This window comes from Ranitomeya variabilis, chromosome 1, assembly GCF_051348905.1.
Source record: "Ranitomeya variabilis isolate aRanVar5 chromosome 1, aRanVar5.hap1, whole genome shotgun sequence".
NCBI classification, from domain to species: Eukaryota; Metazoa; Chordata; class Amphibia; order Anura; family Dendrobatidae; genus Ranitomeya; species Ranitomeya variabilis.
This window is the reverse complement of record NC_135232.1, coordinates 276,357,894-276,381,316: the sequence shown is the minus strand read 5'-3', so window position 1 is coordinate 276,381,316 and position 23,423 is coordinate 276,357,894. Positions and strand designations below refer to the sequence as shown.

The following is a 23,423-nucleotide window of genomic DNA, read 5'->3' as shown; positions in this document are numbered from 1 at the left end:
TGTCACTGGTGATCACAATTGCCTGTACACTACATACTACATACAGAGCTCCTGTGTATAATGTTACCGGTGATCCCTGTATTACCTGTCCACAATACACTTTAGATGAAGAGTCAAACAGCTGCACTCTCAGTTTGTGATGCTAGTGAATATTTAATACGCAAAGTAGTGACACCATATAGAACGATTTTTCACGTAGAAGGCACAGAATCAAGAAGCGTGATGTTTCGATTCTTTGAAGAGTCTTTTTCAAACAACACTGAAAGATTAGGCTAGGGTCACATTGCGTTAGGGCAGTCCGTTTAGCGCATAGCGCTACGGACTGCGCTAACGCAATGTTCCAAAAGGGATCGCGTTAGCCGATCCCGCTAGCGCAGATCCCCGTCACTCAAATAATGGCACATCGCTAGCGCACGCCCAATGTGGGCGGGCGCTAGCGATGCGTTCGCCATTACAGGCAATGGCGGCGTTAACGGACTACGTTACACCGCATTATGCCGCGGTGTAACGTAGTCCGTTAAACGCGGTCACATAACGCAATGTGACCCTAGCCACTGTGGGTCTAGGCCAATGTGACCCTAGAACCTAAGTGAATACAAATCAATCATATGGAGTCATTGCTTCAAGAGCCACCACACACAGACATATCCTGGAAATGGGCTACAAGTGTCACATTCCTTGTGTCAAGCCACTCATGAACAATAGACAGCGCCAGAAGCATCTTACCTGGGCCAAGGAGAAAAAGAACTGGACTGTTGCTCAGTGGTCCAAGGTGTTGTTTCAGATGAAAATACATTTTGCTTTTCATTTGGATATCAAGGTTTCAGAGTCTGGATGAAGAGTGGAGAGGCACACAATCCAAGCTGCTTGAGGTCTAGTGTGAAGTTTTCACAATTAGTGATGGTTTGGGGAGCTATGCCATCTGCTGGTGTAGGCCCACAGTGTTTTATCAAGACCATAGTCAGCACAGCCGTCTACCAGGAAAATTTAGAGCACTTAATGCGTCCCTCTACCGACAAGCTTTTTGGAGATGGAAATTTCATTCTCCAGTAGCACCTGTCAGCACTGCCAAAAGTACCAATATCTGGTTTAAAAACAACAGTATCACTGTGCTTGCTTGGCCACAAAACTCGCCTGACCTTAACTCCATATAGAATCTATGGGGTATTGTCAAGAGAACGATGAGAGACACCAGACCCAACAATGCAGACGAGCTGAAGGCTGATATCAAAGCAACCTGGGATTCCATAACACCTCAGCAATGCCGCAGGCTGATTGCATCCATGCCACGGCACATTGATGCAGTAATTGATGCAAAAGGAACCCTGACCAAGTATTGAGTGCATTTACTGAACATACATTTAAGTAGGCCATCATTTCAGATTTTAAAATCATTTTTCAAGCTGGTGTTATAAAGTATTCTAATTTACTGAGATAATGACTTTTGGGTTTTCACTGGCTATAAGTCATAATCATCAACATTAACAGAAAACAACACTTGAAATAGATCACTCTGTTTGTAATAACTCCATATAATATGAGTTTCACTTTTTGTATTAAAGAACTGAAATAAATTAACTTTTTGATGATGTTCTAATTTTGCGAGAAGCACCTGTATACCTAAAACAAGTGTTGGATATTTTAAGAAATTTATAATAGCTTAGAGTATACAGGGTGGGCCATTTATATGGATACACCAAAATAAAATGGGAATGGTTGATGATATCAACTTCCTGTTTGTGGCACATTACTACATGGGAGGGGGAAACTTTTCAAGATGGGTGGTGACCATAGTGGCCATTTTGAAGTCGCCAATTTTGGATCCAACTTTATTCTTTCCAGTCGGAAGAGGGTCATGTGACACATCAAACTTATTGAGAATTTCACAAGAAAATTAATGGTGTGTTTGGTTTTAACATAGCTCTATGCTTTCATGAGTTATTTACAAGTTTATGACGACTTATAAAATGTGTTCAAAGTGCTGCCCATTGTGTTGGATTCTCAATGCAACCCTCTTCTCCCACAATTGAAAGCAACCCTCTTCTCCCACTCTTGACACACTGATAGCAACACTGTAGAAGAAATTCTAGCACAGGCTTCCAGTATCCGTTGTTTCAGATGCTGCATATCTCGTATCTTCACAGCATAGACAATTGCCTTCAGATGACCCCAAAGATAAAAGTCTAAGGGGGTCAGATCGGAAGACCTTGGTGGCCATTCAACTGGCCCATGACGACCAATCCACTTTCCAGGAAACTGTTCATGTAGGAATGCTCGGAACTGACACCCATAATGTGGTGGTGCACCATCTTGCTGGAGAAACTCAGGGAGCGTGCCATCTTCAGTGCATAAAGAGGGCAAAACATCATCATGATGGTCATCGTGGCCCACTTCTCTTTCTACTCTGGTTAGAGCCTGTTTGTGCTCTCCTCTGAAGGGAGTAGTACACACCGTTGTAGGAAATCTTCAGGTTCTTGGCAATTTCTCGCATGGAATAGCCTTCATTTCTAAGAACAAGAATAGACTGTCAAGTTTCACATGAAAGTTCTTTTTTTCTGGCCATTTTGAGAGTTTAATGGAACCAACAAATGTAATGCTCCAGATTCTCAACTAGCTAAAAGGAAGGTCAGGTTGAGGGTATGTGCACACGTTGCGGATTTCTTGCAGAAATTTCCTGAAGAAAACCGGAAATTTTCTGCAAGAAATCCGCATTTTTTTTTTTGCGTTTTTTTTCCGTTTTTTTCGCGTTTTTTTAGCATTCTGCAAGCGTAATTAGCTTGCAGAATGCTAAAGTTTTCCAAGCGATCTGTAGCATCGCTTGGAAAACTGACTGACAAGTTGGTCACACTTGTCAAACATACTGTTTGACAAGTGTGACCAACTTTTTACTATAGATGCAGCTTATGCAGCATCTATAGTAAAAGATAGAATGTTTAAAAATAATAAAAAAAATAAAAAAATGCTTATACTCACCCAGACATCTCATCAGCGGCGTCCGTTCGTCTTCCTATAGCTGGTGTGTGCGCACAGGACCTTCCGTGACGTCACGGTCACGTGAGCGGTCACATGACCGCTCACGACCAATCACAGGACAGTGACGTCATCGGCAAGGTCCTTCGCCGCACATCAGCTACAGGAACCGAAGCGACAGCGTGCAGTGGAGGCGGGAAGACATCGAGGGTGAGTATATCGCTATTTTTTATTTTAATTCTTATTTTTTGACCACTTATATGGTGCCCAGTGCGTGGAGGAGAGTCTCCTCTCCTCCACCCTGGGTACCAACCGCACATAATCTGCTTACTTCCCGCATGGTGTGCACAGCCCCGTGCGGGAAGTAAGCAGATCAATGGACCCCTAGGTGTGCGGAATCCCCTGCAATTCCGCATTTTAATGAACATGTTGCTTTTTTTTCCGCGATGCGATTTTTTCGCGGAAAAAAAGGCTACATTTGCACAAAAAATGCGGAATACACTTAAAATAATGGGAGGCATATGTAAGCGTTTTTTTCTCGTTTTTATCACGTTTTTATAGCGAAAAAACGCGAAAAAAACGCGAAAAATACTTAACGTGTGCACATGGCCTTATAGTTTCTCTAATCAGCCAAACTGTTTTCATCTGTGCCAACATACTTGCACAAGGGTTTTCAAGGGTATTCTAACCATCCATTAGCCTTCTTACACAGTTTGCAAACACAAAGTACCATAAGAACACTGGAGTGATGTTTGTTTGGAAATGGGTCTCTATACACCAATGAAGATATTGCATTACAAACCAGACGTTTGCAGCTAGAATAGTCATTTACCACATTAACAATGTAGAGAGAGTATTTTGAATCATTTAATGTTAGCTTCATTGGAAAAAATGTGCTTTTCTTTCAAAAATAAGGAAATTTCTAAGCGACCCTAAACTTTTGAACGGTAGTGTATATGGGCCCATCATATATGAGGCCCATTATATAGGGAACACTATATGTGGCTCACCATACACTGCAGCATCATAAATGGGGCCCACCATATATGGGGCCCATCATATACTGGAGCATCATATGGGCCCATTATATATGGAGCATCATATGGGGTCCATTATATATGGAATATCAAATGGGGCCCATTATTAATGGAGCATCATATGGGGCCGACTATATATGGAGCATTATATGGGCCCCATTATATATGGAGCATTATATGGGGCCCAGTCTGTCTGGAGCAATATATGGGGCCCAATATATATGGAGCGATATATGGGACTTATCATATACTGGAGCATTATATTGTGTCCATTCTGTATGAAGCATTACATAGGGCTCATCATATACTGTAATGAACATTATATTGGACCCATTATGTATGGAGCAATATATGGGGCTCATTATACTGCATGGAACATTATATGGCGCTCATTATACTGTATGGAGAAATATATGGGGCTCATTATTCTGTATGGAGCACTATGGGGTGCCCATAATACTGTATGGAGGAATGCATGGGGATCATTATTCTGTATGAAGCGCTATGTGGTGCCCATAATACTGTATGGAGGACTAAATTGTCTGTTTTCCGACCTATTGTAGAATTTACAGAAGATATCACTCATGTAATGTAAGAAGCAAGTGAAATCTATGGCATTGTACTATACCTATATTTCTCGTATCTGTGCATCATGAATTGTGGTATGTACTAAAGGAGTCCACTGAGACTCTTTTGCCCGGAGCCAACGAAAAACCTGGAGCTGGCCCTGACGCGAGAATCCGCAAGAGAAATTTCACCCTTAATTTCAGCCCTCTGTTTACTTGAGCTTGATATTCCTAATCTAATGTTATTGTACAACTAAAGGTAAAGATTTAACGCGAAACATACTAAATTACAATGAAAATCTATTTGTAATAACCTTTATTGAAAACTTCAGTTATATTATTTTATTTGTACGAGGCATCAAGCATCACTAATAATTCAACCTAACAGGCCTGATCTGCATTTCACTCATGCCTATGTGCATGTCTTTGACTTCATGTACTTATAGCCAGGCTTCTGCTCCTTTGCTGATCAGGCATCAGCCGAAATGAGATCACTTCTTCCTTGAACTCTTAACTTGGGTTACACAGCCGCCCCTAAGCCTCAAACTGCACAGCTGAACTTTTCTGGATAGACCAATTTCTGAACACTGAAATTTTCCATGTCTCAAACTCCATGCAATCCAGAAATCAAAAGGTCTTTAGAAGAAAGCCCGGAAACTAACACAGAAGATGAATCTCCTCATGGTCCTATGCCCAGCAATTACCTGATCCTTTCAATATTTTCCTGCTTTTGTCCGGCTTACCCAATAAACATTGTCGCATTTGTTTTTTCTATAATGGTAAGTACTAATTGTTATCAATACTTATATGTAGCCAGATAAATATCATTTCACTTCTCATTAGCAAGAGTATTGTAGTTTTCTAATATGTTTTATTATTTTATCAGATATAAAATATTATCATCATTCATATTACTATTATAAATAGTATTATTATTATTATCGTTGTAATTATTATAATGAATTATGGGTAAAAGAAAGTGATAATTCAGCAGAACATACTGTGCTCTAGTTTATGCTTGTTGACTCACTTTATAAATATAGCCATCTCACTATGTGCCAGTATTGAGCTCAAGATACAAGTAGAGATAGAACTGTGAGCAAAAAATAAAGGTATATACGTCCAATTGCTTGGAAAATATATCTGCTTGTTGTATATTTGGAGCAAGCAAATGTCTAGAAGAGAATGTCCTGTATGTAGCATGTATGAAACATGGAGAAATGTAATATAGCATGGATAACGGTAGCCAGGTACGTAAAGATGGATACAATTAACTGAAATCTCTGTTGTGAAACATCTATAAAGCTCCATTATAAAGAGTCTCTGGTGAATTGATTGAGGTACTAAGGTAAACCTAGATTTATTTCTGTGGTGTACATGGAGCAAATGAGACCCCTGCTGGTGCTGGCACTCACTGTTATGTAAGGAGGGTAACGAAGCCATCCAATCCCCTTGATAGGGTTATAAATTAAGCTATCCACGAGGCTGATCGGTGGTTTATTTGTCATGGCCTGTATGTAATTATTATGGTTTATGTTATGCTGTGTACATAATGTTTTTTACAGGTTGCCTAAATGGCAAGATGTGACACTTTGGTGCCACCAGGTAAGGATGGTGTAGGCCAGCTGTTGGCTGAAGGCCGCAGAGGGGTTAGGATATGTTTCCACGGGGCGTATTCCTTCATTATTTGCTGCTTTTTGGACGCTGCGTACAGCTACAGCGTCCAATCTGCAGCATCCAGATGTTACAGCATAGTGGAGGGGATTTTATGAAATCCCATCTCCACTATGTGTACAAACACGCAGGTGGCAAACCTGCGTTTACGCACAAGCGGTGCGTCTTTCTAGACCACAGCATGTTTATTTATCTTGCGGAGACGCTCAGTCTCCGCAAGATAAATAACACAGTCTATGTATAGGATGCGGTGATTCCGCCTGTGTTCAATGAACACATCCGGAATCACCGCGCGTACAACAGGGAGCAGCACTTTGGGCAGAGCGGGGTATCCGCTGCGTCCAAAGCGCTGGGATTCTGGACTGTGGACACATACCCTTATACTGTAGATAGTGGTGTAGGGCGAAAAAGCATCTAGTGAGAGATGTACTGTGCAATGCTGATGTGCTGCGCTATCGTACTGTAATATGGGCTGCTGGGAGGAGTAAACAAGAGTTAAAATAAAGGAAGCTGTTGTAAAAATAGGGGGAAGTGTGGGGCATCTACCAATCCTCATGCCATGTGCGGTGCCGATTTGTGCTACACTTGGCATGTTAGAGAATTAGGCATGAGGTTTTTGAATGAATATTAAAACCTGTGCAAATGAACCTCGAAAACAGTGTCCACATTTTGCCCCAAGAAATTGATAATGCCCCATGTGCACCTTTGACAGTAACAATACTCTTACATAGTAAGATGGAACCACAGCTCCCCTATACAAAGTATGGTGGACCCACATCTTCCTTATACACACTACAATGGGCCCACAGCTCCTCTGTACACAGTATGATGGGCCCACAGCTCCCCTATAAACAGTATAATGAACTCCACAGTAGTTCTCACACTTTATAATGGCCTTCACACTGTATAATGGCCCACACAGTACCCCCACACTGTATAATGTCTCCAGCATTAAGTCTTACACTGTATATTTGCCCCTACAGTAGTCCCCACACCATATGAGGCCTCAGATGCACTGCAACCCGTGATAAAAGTGGGGACGGCACAAGAGCAAAATACTAATGAAACAACCATTCGCACACTTTCATTCATGGAGGAGGTGGTTGTCTAGTATTAGAAATGCACACAGATGAGGCTTGTTTAATGTGCCAGTCACATAGATACGTTTATTGCACAGTGTCTGACTTACAGCCTATTGACCTGATATAGGTAAGGTATTTTCTTTTTTGTGAGATTTTTCCCAAACCATCGTACCTACAGTGTGTGAGGGCCCGACAGTAGCCCTACACCATATGAGGTCCCCTTACATTGTATGAGGTCCCCCCATAGTGACCCCCACAATATATGAAGTCCCCCACACAGTAGCCCCCATACTGTATGAGGTCATCCCACAATAGCCTCCACACTGTTTGAGGTTCTCCCACAGTTGCCACTACACTGTATGAAGTCCCCCCACAGTAGCCCCCACACGGTTTGAGGGCTCCCACAGTATTCCCCACACCATATGATAGCCCCAGCATCATGACCAAAATTTTATAATGACACCCACATTAGCGTTATGCTATATAATGACCCCCACACTTTATGGAAGCCCCCACAGTACCCCTACAATGTACTTTATCATGCTGCCACACTTTGATTCCAGCACACTTTGATGTCTCCCTAAGCTTTAATTAAAGAAAAAAAAACATTATATACTCACCTAATCCAGGATCCTAACGAGTCCTTCTGCAAAGCGCCGAAGCATGCACTGGATATCAGAGTGCCAGTACAGCTTTATGACATCAACGCGTCAGGACACTGACGTACTGTGTGTGTGTCGGTGCTATTGCAATTTTTTAAACCACAGACTTAACGTGTTCCCCCACTACAGAAAGGAGAGCGGTAGTGAAGAGAGATTACGTCTCCCTACTCTAACGCACAGCCTAACTTATCACGTCGATACAGTTAAGAGTAGGGTAGCTCTGGGTGAGCCCCTCTGAGCACAGGGCCCGGTGTGACCACACCCTCTGCCTGCAAGTAGCTACATTACTGCCTGAGTATCTACATTACTGCCTGAGGGGATAGTGTGTCTGGGAGACTAAAAAAGCAGAGCCAGTAAAAGTGATTGGGCCCTGGAAGTGTAGGATCTAAAAAGTCTCTTAAAGACAAGGACTGGGTGGAGGAAATAAGGACCTCTAATATTAGGGCCTGCTCCTTGCTAGGACCCTTGAAATTATGGTCTAGACTACAGAGAAGTAACTTGGGTCCTTTAGTGAAAACAGCATCGAAAGAAACAAGGCTGTAGATAGTGGGATTTAAGCCAGGAGCAATAAAAACTAGATGTAATGGCATGGGCTGGATGAGTTGTATAGACATGGCGGCAGGATTATACAGTTGTGGAGTGTTTTATCTGGTTAATTTTGCAATGTTAAGTGACAGTACCACCTTGTGTGCATTCAAACTAAGATTATGCATCTCATCTGAGTGACAGTAACCAAAAATATACTTGTGACAATGCATCTGCAATTGTGGACAGTAAAGATGGGCGGCAGAATTTCACTGGTCTACAATTTTCTTATTTACCCCTTTCCTCAAATAGAGATAACTGTGCATCCAAATGGCAAGTGGTTTCTCACAATTGTGAGCATAGTTAAGTCCCAATAGTGACAGTGGCATGTGAGGAGTTGGACAGAGGGAGATCAGTCCCTCTGTCAGCACACTGCCAGCCTCAGAGCACAATCATGGGGTGATGATGGGTTTCCATGGCTATCTGAGTCCTGTAATCAGACTCTCTTCCCTGACATTATAGTGCTCTTGCATTACATAGGAAAAACATGGTGATAGATTCCCTTTAAGGCTATGTTCACACGATCCTTTTTTTGATCCTTTTTTTTTCAGGTCCTTTTTCCATGCAGGGTACAGTCCAATGTTACTCTATGGAAAACAAAAACCGCTGTGCCCACTATCCTTTTTTTCTCAGGCAAATCCGCGAGGATTTGCCTGCAGAAAAAAAGAAGTACCATGTCACTTCTTTCTGCGGATTCAGCTCCTGTTTTCAACAGGCACCAATAGGAAAGTGCTGTTGAAAACCCGCAGAGGAATCTGCAGAAGAAACTGCAGGAAAATCAGCAGTGCAGTTTTGCACTGCGGGTTTTCCAAATCAGGACCTGAAAAAAAAAGGATCAAAAAAAGGATCAAAAAAAGGATCGTGTGAACATGGCCTAAGAGCATGTGCACACGTTTCTGCATCTCTTGGAAGGAAAAAAGCAGTGTACAATACGGTAGATGCATTTTTGTAGAGTTTTTTGCATACCTTTTTGGGATAGAATTTTCCTCACTTATTAGTGAGGGTGAAATCTGCAGCAAGAACTGAAAGAACTGACATACTGAAGATTTAAATCTGCACCAAATGTGTAAGTCAAAAATAAGCAACCTGTGCATGAGACTTCAGGATTTTGATTCATTTTACTAGCACCAAGAAACTCTTTTGCCTTCAAAACTATATCAAGGCATCAATTCTTATAGGTACACTTGCAAACAGTTTTTGAAGGAACTCAGTAGTGAAGTTGTTCCACACATCTTGTGGACTATTTGCATATCTTCTGTGTGTGTAGTCTTGGGCAAATCCCCGTCACCACCTGTAATCCCAGACAAGACTCCTTCTTTATCCTGAAAATAGTTCTTAATGACAATGGCTGTATGTTTGGGATCTTTGCCAGCAGGTTCTCTGGACTGATGAGTCAAAATTACACATTTGTACATGTATTCACACAAACATTTTGACAATCTAATACATTACACAAACTCAACATTAAATGAATCATTTGTAGGGTGCATACAGCCCGTAGGCAGACCTAGAAGATAATTTACGATTTCTAACAGAATGCTCTTACCTTGAGAGATATAGCCTTTTGTCAGTATTCGCCTTATTTTCATCTCAGGGCCAATGATAACAGAATTGCAAACACTACAATGAAAAATCATCACTGCTACTGCTGAAAGATTGAAAGATTCTAATAACAATTGATATAAAGCACTACATTTCCATTGAAAAATGGGAGAAAAAAAGCGTTACTTCACTTGAACTCAAAGTAAGAACCAGGCCACTAACTTAGCACGGGCTACTTATTTTACTGGTATGTTTAGCAGAGAGAACTATATGCCCCCACAATCATCAGGATCCATTGTACTACATATAAATACATATAAATACGCAATATCCGTTGGATATTGAAATTACAAAAATGTAACCTGACTCGGGCAAAATCATAACCATAACAAAAATAGGCTTAAAATTTGTTTTAAATCGGCACATGGAACAATTAAAACTAGTGCCGACTCCTTTTATGCCACCCTAGTTTCTACAACACAACTAAAAATAGTGCTGAAAATAAAAAATAATGTGACACAATGATAAAGGATTATCTTTCCTCTTAATAACATTTCCAGCAGTGGAAACATGAGCTGAGTATACATCAGTGATCTTTCTTCAGCTGGGGATAGACATAAATATGAATTCTTTCAGTCATCCTCTTAAATGACCTCAGCAATGATTGGCAGGTGTTTAAGAAAATAAAAATGTATTTGTTCTACAATGAAGATGGATTTTTGTGCACATGCATATGTTTGTAAAGCACAAGATGGCATTAGCGGATGGTACACGCTAAGATTAGATATCATACTACATGCCAACACAAAAGTAAACACATGGCTTCATTCTGAAGCCTAATGAATTGCCTTTTTATTGAATACTCTCTACATATACCAGCATTGCTATTAAATATACAGTATAGTTCTGTGCAAAAGTTTTATGCAGGCATGGAAAAATACTACAAAGTTAGAATGGTTTAAAAAACAGCCGTGTAAATAGTTTGCATTTTCATAATTGATAAAACTAGAGTGAACAATAGCGAAACGTACCATTCTTTTCGGACTATAAGACACACCCCAAATTTTCAATTTTGTGTGGGTCAAAGGTGGGCTTTTTGAGGATCTGTGTGATCGAGGTATTTCAATCAGGAAGGAAAATACCAGTTGTTAGTGACAGGTTGGGTTAGGCTTGTGATGAAGACTGTGGTAAAGTTTGGAATGAGGTGGTACGTTATTGTGTCAAGTTCACAGGTGGTGAGGCAAAGTCTGCAGCTGAGATGAGGGGAGAGGGAGGGGGAGCTGATGGACACAGAAGAAAATTGAAAGTACTGAATAGCTGTTTAGGGTTGTGAGACAGGTATGATATGAGGGATGAGAAGTCGGTTTGTTTTGCTGCAGTGAGCAATTGCACAGCATTTTTACAACTTCTGTTACTGGATGGGCTATTCCACTCCTTTCCTTTGGCAGCCATACAGAGGTAAGCTTTGTAGAGGAGTGCCAGAAATAACATGTGCTCCATTAGATGGCAAGCGCTGCATCAAGTGGCCTCTGCTCCTCTTCCTCCACCTTAACATCACACACAGAACAGTCCTCAGTGGTGACACCCCAATTACCTTTGTTTTCTCCCATATCACAACTCTCCACAGATGGCTAAGTCTGCAGATCACTTCACACATTGTATGCCATGGGCATAGGAAGTGTATTCTAAAGATTCACTGAGTCAAGAGGAGGAAATCATCTGCACCGACGGCCAAATTTTTTCTCAGTTTGATCAATGGCCGGATGAAGTTGGATCCGAGCATAATCCAAACTCTCGTCAACAGACATTAACCCTATTTGGTGAAGGTGATCCATTCATGATGAGACTCAGATACTTAAGGCACCCTCAGACTGTACTGTGCTGCCAAGGCAGGAAGAAGAGGAGGGTAACTTTCAGGGCAAGGAGTGGGAGAACAGAGAGGATGACTATGAGGCAGTAGATCACACTTAGTGTAAACCCGGAGGCATGCTGAGTAGCTCAGCAGAGGAGGAGGAGGAGGAAGATGAGGAGGTTATGTAGAGATAGTTATGAAACCATGACAACCAATGCATCCTGAGCCCCAACTCTGGCAGTTTACAACAGTGTTTGCGGTTCTGCAGTTGCCTTTCTTTGGTCTTTTTTTCAAATCTAAAACATCATATTAGCTGTCAACTTTTTTCAAAAAGACCTAGTAGATTAAAAAAAGGAAAATAATTTCACTACTACATGCATGAACTGGAACATGTGTGATCAACATGCGTTAATCTGGGAATGTAGCTGTGCTAAAATGCAGACTAGCGAGCTTCACCAACCACTGTCCACCCCATCAACTGCATCTTCTGGTTCTTCCTTTTCCCTCACCATACCAAGTGTTGTCACACAGGTCTCCGGACAAAGAACCTCCACTTGTTTACCCCCTAGAGTTTAGGGTGACTGAGAGCCTGTCAGCTGATATGGAATCGGACATGCTTGCTGTTTTTGACTGATCTTATATACCAAGCACACCCCATCTTTCTCAATATACCATAAGATCGCCACCTGCACCTCTCTCACAGTCCTGCAGCTTGTCGTGTTCACCCTACTCCACAATGTGTCCACACAGCAGCAAACCCTCGTTTGTGCAGTTGTGCTCACGTAAAAGATTCCTTCCTCCTACATATGGCAAAGCTAACAGCTTGAAATTCACCATCTTCAATCTACTAATAATAATAACCTTTATTTATATATTGCAAACACATTCCACACAGCTTTACAAGTCAGCAGTTCATAGAAAACAGTCAAAAGTTATCAAACTTATGATAATCAAACAATTAGAGCAAAAATAATAACGACCCTGCTCTTCAGAGCTTACAATCTACAATGAGGTGGGGGTGACATAAATTGCAGGTGCTTATTTACAATGATGGTACAACATCTTGAGGAAATGGGGGGTAGATAAAGGCTGCATGAGCCTTTTGGGTATGGTTGAGCTTGATGGTGAATTATGTTCAGGGAAATAGAGAATATGCTATAATCAATGAAAAGTACTTTGATTAGGGAACATCATAGGCCGCCTTAAACAGATGTGTTTTCAGAGAGCACCTAAAAATATGAAAGTTGTGGTTACACTCCTAATTTCATCGGGGACAACGGGTAAGCGGTGAGTCATCTAGGAGATTGAACTGAGCCGAAAAAAGTCCAGTCCAGGGGTGTTACCGTCTTTGAGTGTCTCAGAGTTTGAAAGCTGTGAGAGGCCATGAGAATTGGCTAGAGATAGATGCTGGAATGCAGTTGGGGAGGTGGGACTTTTGAAGTCTCCCAGGATAAGGGTTGTCATTTCTGAGGACATGAAGTGTGGCAGCAACGCATAAAAGTGGTCAAGGAAGTGGGTGGGTGAGCTTGGGGGCTGGTATATGACTGCTACTCTGAGGGAGAGGGGATGGAACACCCTGATGGTGTGAAGCTGAAAAAATGAATAGCGTCCAATCAGCTTGCATTTATTTGGTTAAAAATAGGATTGTTGTTGGCAGCGAGGAGTGTAGAGTTATTGTGCAGTTAACAGTGATTGTACGGTGGGATATACACATATTCCATGTGTTCTAATCTGGACATGGATAAGCCATATGCTCACTATTACTTTTATGAGAGCTAATTATTGTGAACAGCCTGTGGCCTCCTCGGATGATCCTTCGCCCCATCGTGTCATTGTCTGGACAATAGGGGCCAGCTGAGAGCTGATCACTACAAAGAGCACAGCGCTTGTTTCTGTATGACTCAAGGCCTGTGATCTCTGTGATTATTGCATGGCCATTCCAATCAGTTTGCCATGGAAATGCAGCCTTTCAGCCTTGTGGATACAGATAGTTTCCAAAAGCTGATGGCCGTCACAGTCCCCCAGAACCAGTTGCCCAGTCACCATTACTTCTCTAAGAAAGATGTGCCTGCGCTACAGCAACAAGTCACAGACAACATCACCTGTTCCCTGAAAAATTCTATGTCTGCCAGGGTGCATTTCAACAATGACACCTGGATGAGCAAGCATGGACAGGTGAGTTACATCTCGATGACTGGGCACTGGGTGACTCTGGTGGCTGTGGGGGCAGTCGGCGAAGGGGCTACTTCACAAATCTTGCAATACCCAAGGTTTGCAGGGCACTTGGGGATGGAAAAATAATCCACTACACATCTTAAGATGGTTAACTAAACTACTAGACAACAAGGGGTGGAGAACTAAACTACTAAACAGCTAGGGTTGTAGAACTAAACTACTACACACCATACTATATATAACTAAACCAATAGACAACAGGGGTTGGAGAACTAAACTACTAAACAGCTATGATTGCAGAACGAAACAAATTAACACCAGAACATGGAGAACTAAAATAATAGACAACAGGGCTTGGAGAACTAAACTACTAAACAGCTATGATTGCAGAACGAAACAAATTAACAGCAGAACATGGAGAACTTAACTAGTAGATAACAGCGGATGGAGAACTAAACTACTAAACAACTTGGGTTGAAGAACTAAACTAGTACACACCAGGGGATGGAGAACTAAAGCAGTAGACACCAAGGTGTCACTAGACAACAAGTCTTCCAATCCCCAGGGAACAAACCTCTGTATGTAACAGTTCCTGAATTGCGTGATAAAAGAAAATACACCAGCGCTACCTGACTGGAGTCACTGTGCTGCAGGAGCCAAGACAGAGGAGCTGGTACTGTCAAAAAGGGAAATGCCAACGTATAAAAGAAAATGGATCCGCGCTACAGTGGTGTGGAAGTGACCAAGGATGCAGATCAGTGTATATAGGGATGCCCAAGCGGTGTTGCGCCGTATAGATGCACAGTGTGTCAGCGGGAGGTTCCCCACCCCCGCCAATGAACCACCATAAACCAACCTAGATGGATATAAAATTAAATCGAATCTGAAACAGGGTTATACTCCATCCAAAGAAATACGATGCGGACTCACCGTGCTGTACTGAGGACTCGGCGTGCAGAAAGGAATGTGGTCCGGGCTGGGTGGCAGGGTTGGTCCGGCGGGTGTGCAAGTAGGCAGGTGGGCGAGCAGGGAAAAGCAGCTGCCGGGCGGCGTGTGTTGTGAGGGCTGCGTAGAGCCAGGGACGGCTCCGGCCGGTAGCGTCCCTGGATACGAGCGGGAGAGAACAGGGGGCGGAGCTCGCTGGCACAAGGCTCAGCGTGTGACGTCACTGAGCTGGAGAAAGGTACGGGGAGACAGAGGGACCAAAAAACCGACGCGTTTCGAAGGGACAACGACCTTCTTCATCAGGGTTACCTGTCCCTTGTGATGCCCCGATATTTAAACCCCCCACCTGGGCGGGTCGTGCGTTGTGATTGACAGGTGGGGGGTTTAAATATCGGGGCATCACAAGGGACAGGTAACCCTGATGAAGAAGGTCGTTGTCCCTTCGAAACGCGTCGGTTTTTTGGTCCCTCTGTCTCCCCGTACCTTTCTCCAGCTCAGTGACGTCACACGCTGAGCCTTGTGCCAGCGAGCTCCGCCCCCTGTTCTCTCCCGCTCGTATCCAGGGACGCTACCGGCCGGAGCCGTCCCTGGCTCTACGCAGCCCTCACAACACACGCCGCCCGGCAGCTGCTTTTCCCTGCTCGCCCACCTGCCTACTTGCACACCCGCCGGACCAACCCTGCCACCCAGCCCGGACCACATTCCTTTCTGCACGCCGAGTCCTCAGTACAGCACGGTGAGTCCGCATCGTATTTCTTTGGATGGAGTATAACCCTGTTTCAGATTCGATTTAATTTTATATCCATCTAGGTTGGTTTATGGTGGTTCATTGGCGGGGGTGGGGAACCTCCCGCTGACACACTGTGCATCTATACGGCGCAACACCGCTTGGGCATCCCTATATACACTAATCTGCATCCTTGGTCACTTCCACACCACTGTAGCGCGGATCCATTTTCTTTTATACGTTGGCAGTTCCTGAATTGCTTCTGCCTCCTCCACTTCTTATAGGGCCTCCACCTGCACCCTCACCTTCTGCCTTAATTAAACACACTGTAAGCATTCCGGACTTTCCTGGTGTCTGTTTGCCCTGATCCAAGATGGAGTCTTGGATCTCGCCCTGTCATGGAACTTCCTGTCTGTCCTGACTATTTAAGTCCGGGTCTTGTGTTCACCTGTGCCTGAGTATTTTGTGCTGCTGGCTCTTGAGTATCTGCCTATTTGCTGGTTAACTCCCTGCTTCTGCTGCTCACTACTCGGTGGTCTGCCTCACCCCATTCAGCTACCTCTCTTCTCTGGAACTGCTGCGACGGGCTGCGCACCAGTGGAAGGATTTCCTTTGTTTACAAAACTTTTCCCAGTGTTGTGCCTCTCTACACAACCACACCAGGTTAGCAAGATTCAAGCTGTGCTTTTCTCTCCAATAAAGATCTACTCATCTACTACGCTTAGATAGCGCTCTCCCTCTTTCTCCCCTCGTCCTCTCTTTTCCAGGACGCCAGTCACATGACGCATCATCTGTGAACAATTGGACTCCTACTAACAAGTACTTGCACACGTGTGAGCAAGTTTTGCTGGACTTCATCATTTAAGTACTGTGTGCATTTCCACATCATTTCCTTGCTGGACTGGTTCACATTAGCAGTCGCGCCCCGCTACTCTGTTTGCTGTGATTTTCTATATAGAGCTGAGGACCTCGTTACTATTGCAGGAATATCTGTACTATGTTTTGTTCGCTACTCTGTTTGCTGTGATTTTCTATATAGAGCTGAGGACCTCGTTACAATTTCAGAAATATCTGTTAGTTCTGTTTACATTTCCGGTTTTGAGTAAATACATCTTTTGTAGCAACTTTGCTCTCAGACTGGCTTTATCCCATGCTATCAGATTCCATAGTACCCATATAATTATTACACACACATTCCAACACTGCAGAGAGAATCTCCCCCACCTATGTACTGCGCAGCCAGAGCTCACCGTAATCAAGCAGTGTTTACATTAATATGCCTTGGAGGCTGCAATCATACAGATCAACAGTTGTGGACAGCTATCCATGACAAGTTTGAGCAATGGCTATCTACACTCAACCTGGAGCCAGGGAAGGCCATGTGCGATAACGGTGCAAACCTGGTGACGGCCCTACGTCGGGCCAACTTTACACACGTGCCTTGCATGGTTTGCATCCTCAATCTGATGGTACAGTAATTCCTCCACCACTGTCCCAACCTGGATGTGCTGCTGCAGAAACCACTGTCGTGCTAACTTCCACCATTCCACTTTAGTTCGTATAGAGATCTTTCGGACTACCGGTTAACCGATTGATATGCGATAAGACCAGACAGTGGAATTAAACTTTGCACATGTTGCAGTGACAATGGCAGCAACACCAAGACCTGGGGCAGTATGACATTTTTCATAGCCTGGCACAACACAGTGTGGATGTGATGCAATTTACACTTGCGTAGTCGTTACAGATGAAGGACCTCTGCACCCTTCTGCACATTGTCTTAATGGCTTCTAAGATGGTGAGCGGTGATGATGTCGTCATCAGCATCCTTATTACTGTCATCTACATACTGGAGCACACTTTAAATAGTGTGGGTGAGGAAGTGGTGGTGGTCCAGGGGGAAGAGGAGGAAGCAGAGGAGGATACTTTTAGATTAACAATAATAAGTTCAGGTCTGTTGTCTCACAGACATTTGCCATGGGAGGAACAAATAGAGAAGGACCATGAAAAGGACAAGGTGATGGACGCGTAACAGTTAGTAGATGAGGACTATAATAATTCCCTCTGTGTTGTCCATGGTTGTCAGGAGGGGATGGAGGAAGAAAGTTTGAGTGTTATCCCAACACCAACAGACTATGGAGTTGGCTTTATGAAAGAGACTGACACATGAGCGCCTTCTTGCAGCACTATCTGCAACATGATTGTTACCCGTATAGTTAGGATTCCAAACAGTTCTGACTACTGTATTGCCAGTGTGCTCTATCCACAATATAAAAGTAAATTTTGCCAGATGCTTCCCCCCCTGGAAAGGGACATGCCCATGCTGCAGTATCCAAACATGCTGGAAGACAATCATGACAGTGGTTTTCCCCAAAACAGAAGTGAGGCACACAGTATGCATCGCAGTGATAGCCTTCCAGCCACAGAAACATTCAGTTGTCAACGCAAAAACATTAGAAGCCTTGCAGAGTTTGTATGTTCTAACCGTGTTTGCGAGGGATTACTCCCAGTAATTATTTTTCTAACCACGCTACAAAGGCATACAGATAATAAATTTAGATTGTGAGTCCCAATGGTGACAGTGCCAGTAATGTCTGTAAATGTCTGTAAAGCGAATATTGAATTATTGGCACTATATAAGTGTTAAAACAACAAAAAAATTGAAAGTGATGCTCAGCCACATTCAGGCGGCACACATATCTGTTTCATAGATAACTATGGTCATAAAAATGTAAGGATAGTAACACGGGTAGTTGACTCAAAGACAGTGGAGGACTGCCGGTATCGGAGGCCTACTGCTACAGGCAACACACATGAAGGAGACCCAATGAGTCCCTGTGGGTGGAGATAAGGGGAGGGGGAAAAAATAATAAATTACTGATAGGGGTTTGTTATAAATCTCCAAAAATAATGGAAGCAATGGAGAATATCCTCGTAAAGCAAATAGATGAAGCTGCGACTCAAGGAGAAGTCATTATTATGGGGGACTTCAACTACCCTGAAATAGATTGGGGAACAGAAACCTGCAGTTCCAGTAAAGGTAATCGGTTTTTGACAACTATGAGAGACAATTACCTTTCACAACTGGTTCAGGACCCAACAAGAAGGGGGGCACTGCTAGACCTAATATTAACCAACAGGCCAGACCGCATATCAAATATAAGGGTTGGGGGTCACTTGGGGAATAGTGATCACAAAATAATAAGTTTTCAGGTCTCCTTTAATAAGATGTGTAGTAGAGGGGTGACAAAGACACTAAACTTCAGGAGGGCAAATTTCCAACGGATGAGAGAGGATCTTGGTGCAATTAACTGGGACGATATCCTGAGGTATAAAAATACACAAAGAAAATGGGAGACATTTATTAGCATCCTGGATAGGACCTGTGCACAGTATATACCGTATGGGAATAAACATACTAGAAATAGGAGGAAACCAATATGGCTAAATAAAGCTGTAAGGGGCGCAATAAGTGACAAAAAGAAAGCATTTAGAGAATTAAAGGAAGTAGGTAGTGAGGAGGCATTAAATAAATACAAAAAATTAAATAAATTATGTAAAAAGCAAATCAAGGCAGCAAAGATTGAGACAGAGAGACTCATTGCTAGAGAGAGCAAAAATAACCCCAAAATATTCTTTAACTACATAAATAGTAAGAAACTAAAAAATGATAGTGTTGGCCCCCTTAAAAATAGTCTGGGTGAAATGGTGGATGAGGATGAGGAAAAAGCCAATATGCTAAATGACTTTTTTTCATCAGTATTTACAAAAGAAAATCCCATGGCAGCCAATATGACTAGTGATAATAATCCCCAATTTAATGTTACCTGCTTAACCCAGCAGGAAGTACGGCGGCGTCTAAAAATCACAAAAATTGACAAATCTCCGGGCCCGGATGGGATACACCCCCGAGTACTGCAGGAATTAAGTACAGTCATTGATAGACCATTATTTTTAATCTTTAAAGAGTCCATAATAACAGGGTCTGTACCACAGGACTGGCGTATAGCAAATGTGGTGCCAATATTCAAAAAGGGGACAAAAACTGAACTCGGAAATTATAGGCCAGTAAGTTTAACCTCTACTGTGGGTAAAATCCTGGAGGGCATTCTAAGGGATGCTATACTGGAGCATCTGAAGAGGAATAACCTCATGACCCAGTATCAGCACGGGTTTACTAGGGACCGATCATGTCAGACTAATTTGATCAGCTTCTATGAAGAGGTAAGTTCCGGTCTGGACCAAGGGAACCCAGTAGATATAGTGTATATGGACTTTTCAAAAGCTTTTGATACAGTGCCACACAAAAGGTTGATACATAAAATGAGAATAATGGGGATAGGGGAAAATATGTGCAAGTGGGTTGAGAGTTGGCTCAGGGATAGGAAACAAAGGGTGGTTATTAATGGAGCACACTCGGACTGGGTCACGGTTAGTAGTGGGGTACCACAGGGGTCAGTATTGGGCCCTCTTCTTTTTAACATATTTATTAATGACCTTGTAGGGGGCATTCAGAGTAGAATTTCAATATTTGCAGATGACACTAAACTCTGCAGGGTAATCAATACAGGGGAGGACACTTTTATATTACAGGCTGATTTATGTAAACTAGAAGCTTGGGCTGATAAATGGCAAATGAGCTTTAATGGGGATAAATGTAAGCTCATGCACTTGGGTAGAAGTAATAAGATGTATAACTATGTGCTTAATTCTAAAACTCTGGGCAAAACCGTCAATGAAAAAGACCTGGGTGTATGGGTGGATGACAAACTCATATTCAGTGGCCAGTGTCAGGCAGCTGCTACAAAGGCAAATAACATAATGGGATGCATTAAAAGAGGCATAGATGCTCATGAGGAGAACATAATTTTACCTCTATACAAGTCACTAGTGCGACCACACTTAGAATACTGTGCACAGTTCTGGTCTCCGGTGTATAAGAAAGACATAGCTGAACTGGAGCGGGTGCAGAGAAGAGCAACCAAGGTTATTAGAGGACTGGGGGGTCTGCCATACCAAGATAGGTTATTACACTTGGGGCTATTTAGTTTGGAAAAACGAAGACTAAGGGGTGATCTTATGTTAATGTATAAATATATGAGGGGACAGTACAAAGACCTTTCTGCTGATCTTTTTAATCATAGACCGCTGACAGGGACAAGGGGGCATCCTCTACGTCTGGAGGAAAAAAGGTTTAAGCATAATAACAGACGCGGATTCTTTACTGTAAGAGCAGTGAGACTATGGAACTCTCTGCCGTATGATGTTGTAATGAGTGACTCATTGCTTCAATTTAAGAGGGGACTGGATACCTTTCTGGAAAAGTATAATATTACAGGGTATATATATTAGATTCCTTGATAAGGCGTTGATCCAGGGAACTAGTCTGATTGCCGTATGTGGGGTCGGGAAGGAATTTTTTTCCCCATGATGTAGCTTACTCTTACTACATGGGGTTTTTTTGCCTTCCCCTGGATCAACATGTTAGGGCATGTTAGGTTAGGCTATGGGTTGAACTAGATGGACTTAAAGTCTTCCTTCAACCTTAATAACTATGTAACTATGTAACTATGTAATGGTGAATCTACACATTCACAAAAATGTATTTGCACACACCAACAAAGTGGCATCAATATCATTCACCACAGTAGAAATATTATAATAGGGACTGACAGGTCTTCCACTACACCACCAACCCAGCAGATGGACACCCAAGCATGACTGTTCACATTTCCACAAATGAATGCTAACATCTCCAGCAACAGCAGCAATTATGCGAGAACAATACAGCACACTAAAAACTACAACATCCAGTAAAATAAGTTGTCAGTTGTCTTTTGATAGGACGTCACGTTACTGGTTCACTAGTGCTTTCAGAAGCATTAACACCTACCTGTTGTGAAATTGGATTCTGGGCTCCCCCGGTGGCCACTTGTGGAATTGTACTTGTGTGCATCATCCCCTCTGTTCACCTGCTCCTATCAGGATGTGGGAGTCGCTATATAACCTTGCTCCTCTGTCAGTTTCATGCCGGTCAACAATGTAATCAGAAGCCTTTCTGTGCATGTTCCTGCTACTAGACAACTCCCAGCTAAGTTGGACTTTTGTCCTTGTGTGTTTTTGCATTTTGTTCCTGTTCACAGCTGCTGTTTCGTTACTGTGTCTGGAAAGCTCTTGTGAGCGGAAATTGCCACTCTGGTGTTATGAGTTAATGCTAGAGTCTTAAAGTAATTTCTGGATGGTGTTTTGATAGGGTTTTCTGCTGACCATGAAAGTGCCCTTTCTGTCTTCTTGCTATCTAGTAAGCGGACCTCGATTTTTGCTAAACCTATTTTCATACTACGTTTGTCTTTTCATCTAAAATCACCGCCAATATATGTGGGGGCCTCTGTCTGCTTTTTGGGAAAATTTCTCTAGAGGTGAGCCAGGACTGTCTTTTCCTCTGCTAGGATTAGGTAGTTCTCCGGCTGGCGCTGGGCATCTAGGGATAAAAAAACGTAGGCATGCTACCCGGCCACTTCTAGTTGTGCGGCAGGTTTAGTTCATGGTCAGTATAGTTTCCATCTTCCAAGAGCTAGTTCTCATATATGCTGGGCTATGTTCTCTCGCCATTGAGAATCATGACAGTTTGACCGGCCCAAAAAAAAAGGGTTAAATTACTGGCTGAGAAAGGAGAGAAAAAAGAAGTCTGCTACAATTTTTTTTTTTTTTTTCCTCTAGTTCTGAGTGTGCTCTTAATTGAATCACTTGCTAGTCTGCCTATACTGCAGCCTTCCTCTCTTTCTCTCCTTCTTATCCTTGAATGGCTCTGTGTTCACCTGTTTCAAATGGATCTTCAGAGTGTAGCTACAGGTTTGAATAATCTCGCCACAAAGGTACAAAATTTGCAAGATTTTGTTGTTCATGCACCTATGTCTGAGCCTAGAATTCCTTTGCCTGAATTCTTCTCGGGGAATAGATCTCACTTTCAAAATTTTAAAAATAATTGCAAATTGTTTTTGTCCCTGAAGTCTCGCTCTGCCGGAGACCCTGCACAGCAGGTCAGGATTGTAATTTCCTTGCTCCGGGGCGACCCTCAAGACTGGGCTTTTGCATTGGCACCAGGGGATCCTGCGTTGCTCAATGTGGATGCGTTTTTTCTGGCCTTGGGGTTGCTTTATGAGGAACCTCATTTAGAGCTTCAGGCGGAAAAGGCCTTGATGTCCTTGTCTCAGGGGCAAGATGAAGCTGAAATATACTGCCAAAAATTCCGCAAATGGTCTGTGCTTACTCAGTGGAATGAGTGCGCCCTGGCGGCGATTTTCAGAGAAGGTCTCTCTGATGCCATTAAGGATGTTATGGTGGGGTTCCCTGTGCCTGCGAGTCTGAATGAGTCCATGACGATGGCTATTCAGATCGATAGGCGTCTGCGGGAGCGCAAACCTGTGCACCATTTGGCGGTGTCTACTGAGAAAACGCCAGAAAATATGCAATGTGATAGAATTCTGTCCAGAAGCGAGCGGCAGAATTTTAGACGAAAAAATGGGTTGTGCTTCTATTGTGGTGATTCAACTCATGTTATATCAGCATGCTTTAAGCGTACTAAGAAGCCTGACAAGTCTGTTTC

General features: G+C 42.9%; 1 protein-coding gene across 1 annotated transcript in view; it reads left to right on the top strand.

The window, feature by feature from the left end:
• The first annotated feature begins 5,058 nt into the window (after positions 1-5,058).
• The window catches only part of TMEM233 (transmembrane protein 233), a 164,425-nt gene continuing 146,060 nt past the window's right edge, over positions 5,059-23,423 (top strand). The window contains exon 1 of the mRNA XM_077294869.1: positions 5,059-5,352. Within this exon, the coding sequence (XP_077150984.1) occupies positions 5,173-5,352 (180 nt within the window). The 5' untranslated portion in view covers positions 5,059-5,172. The remainder of the gene's footprint in view (positions 5,353-23,423) is intronic.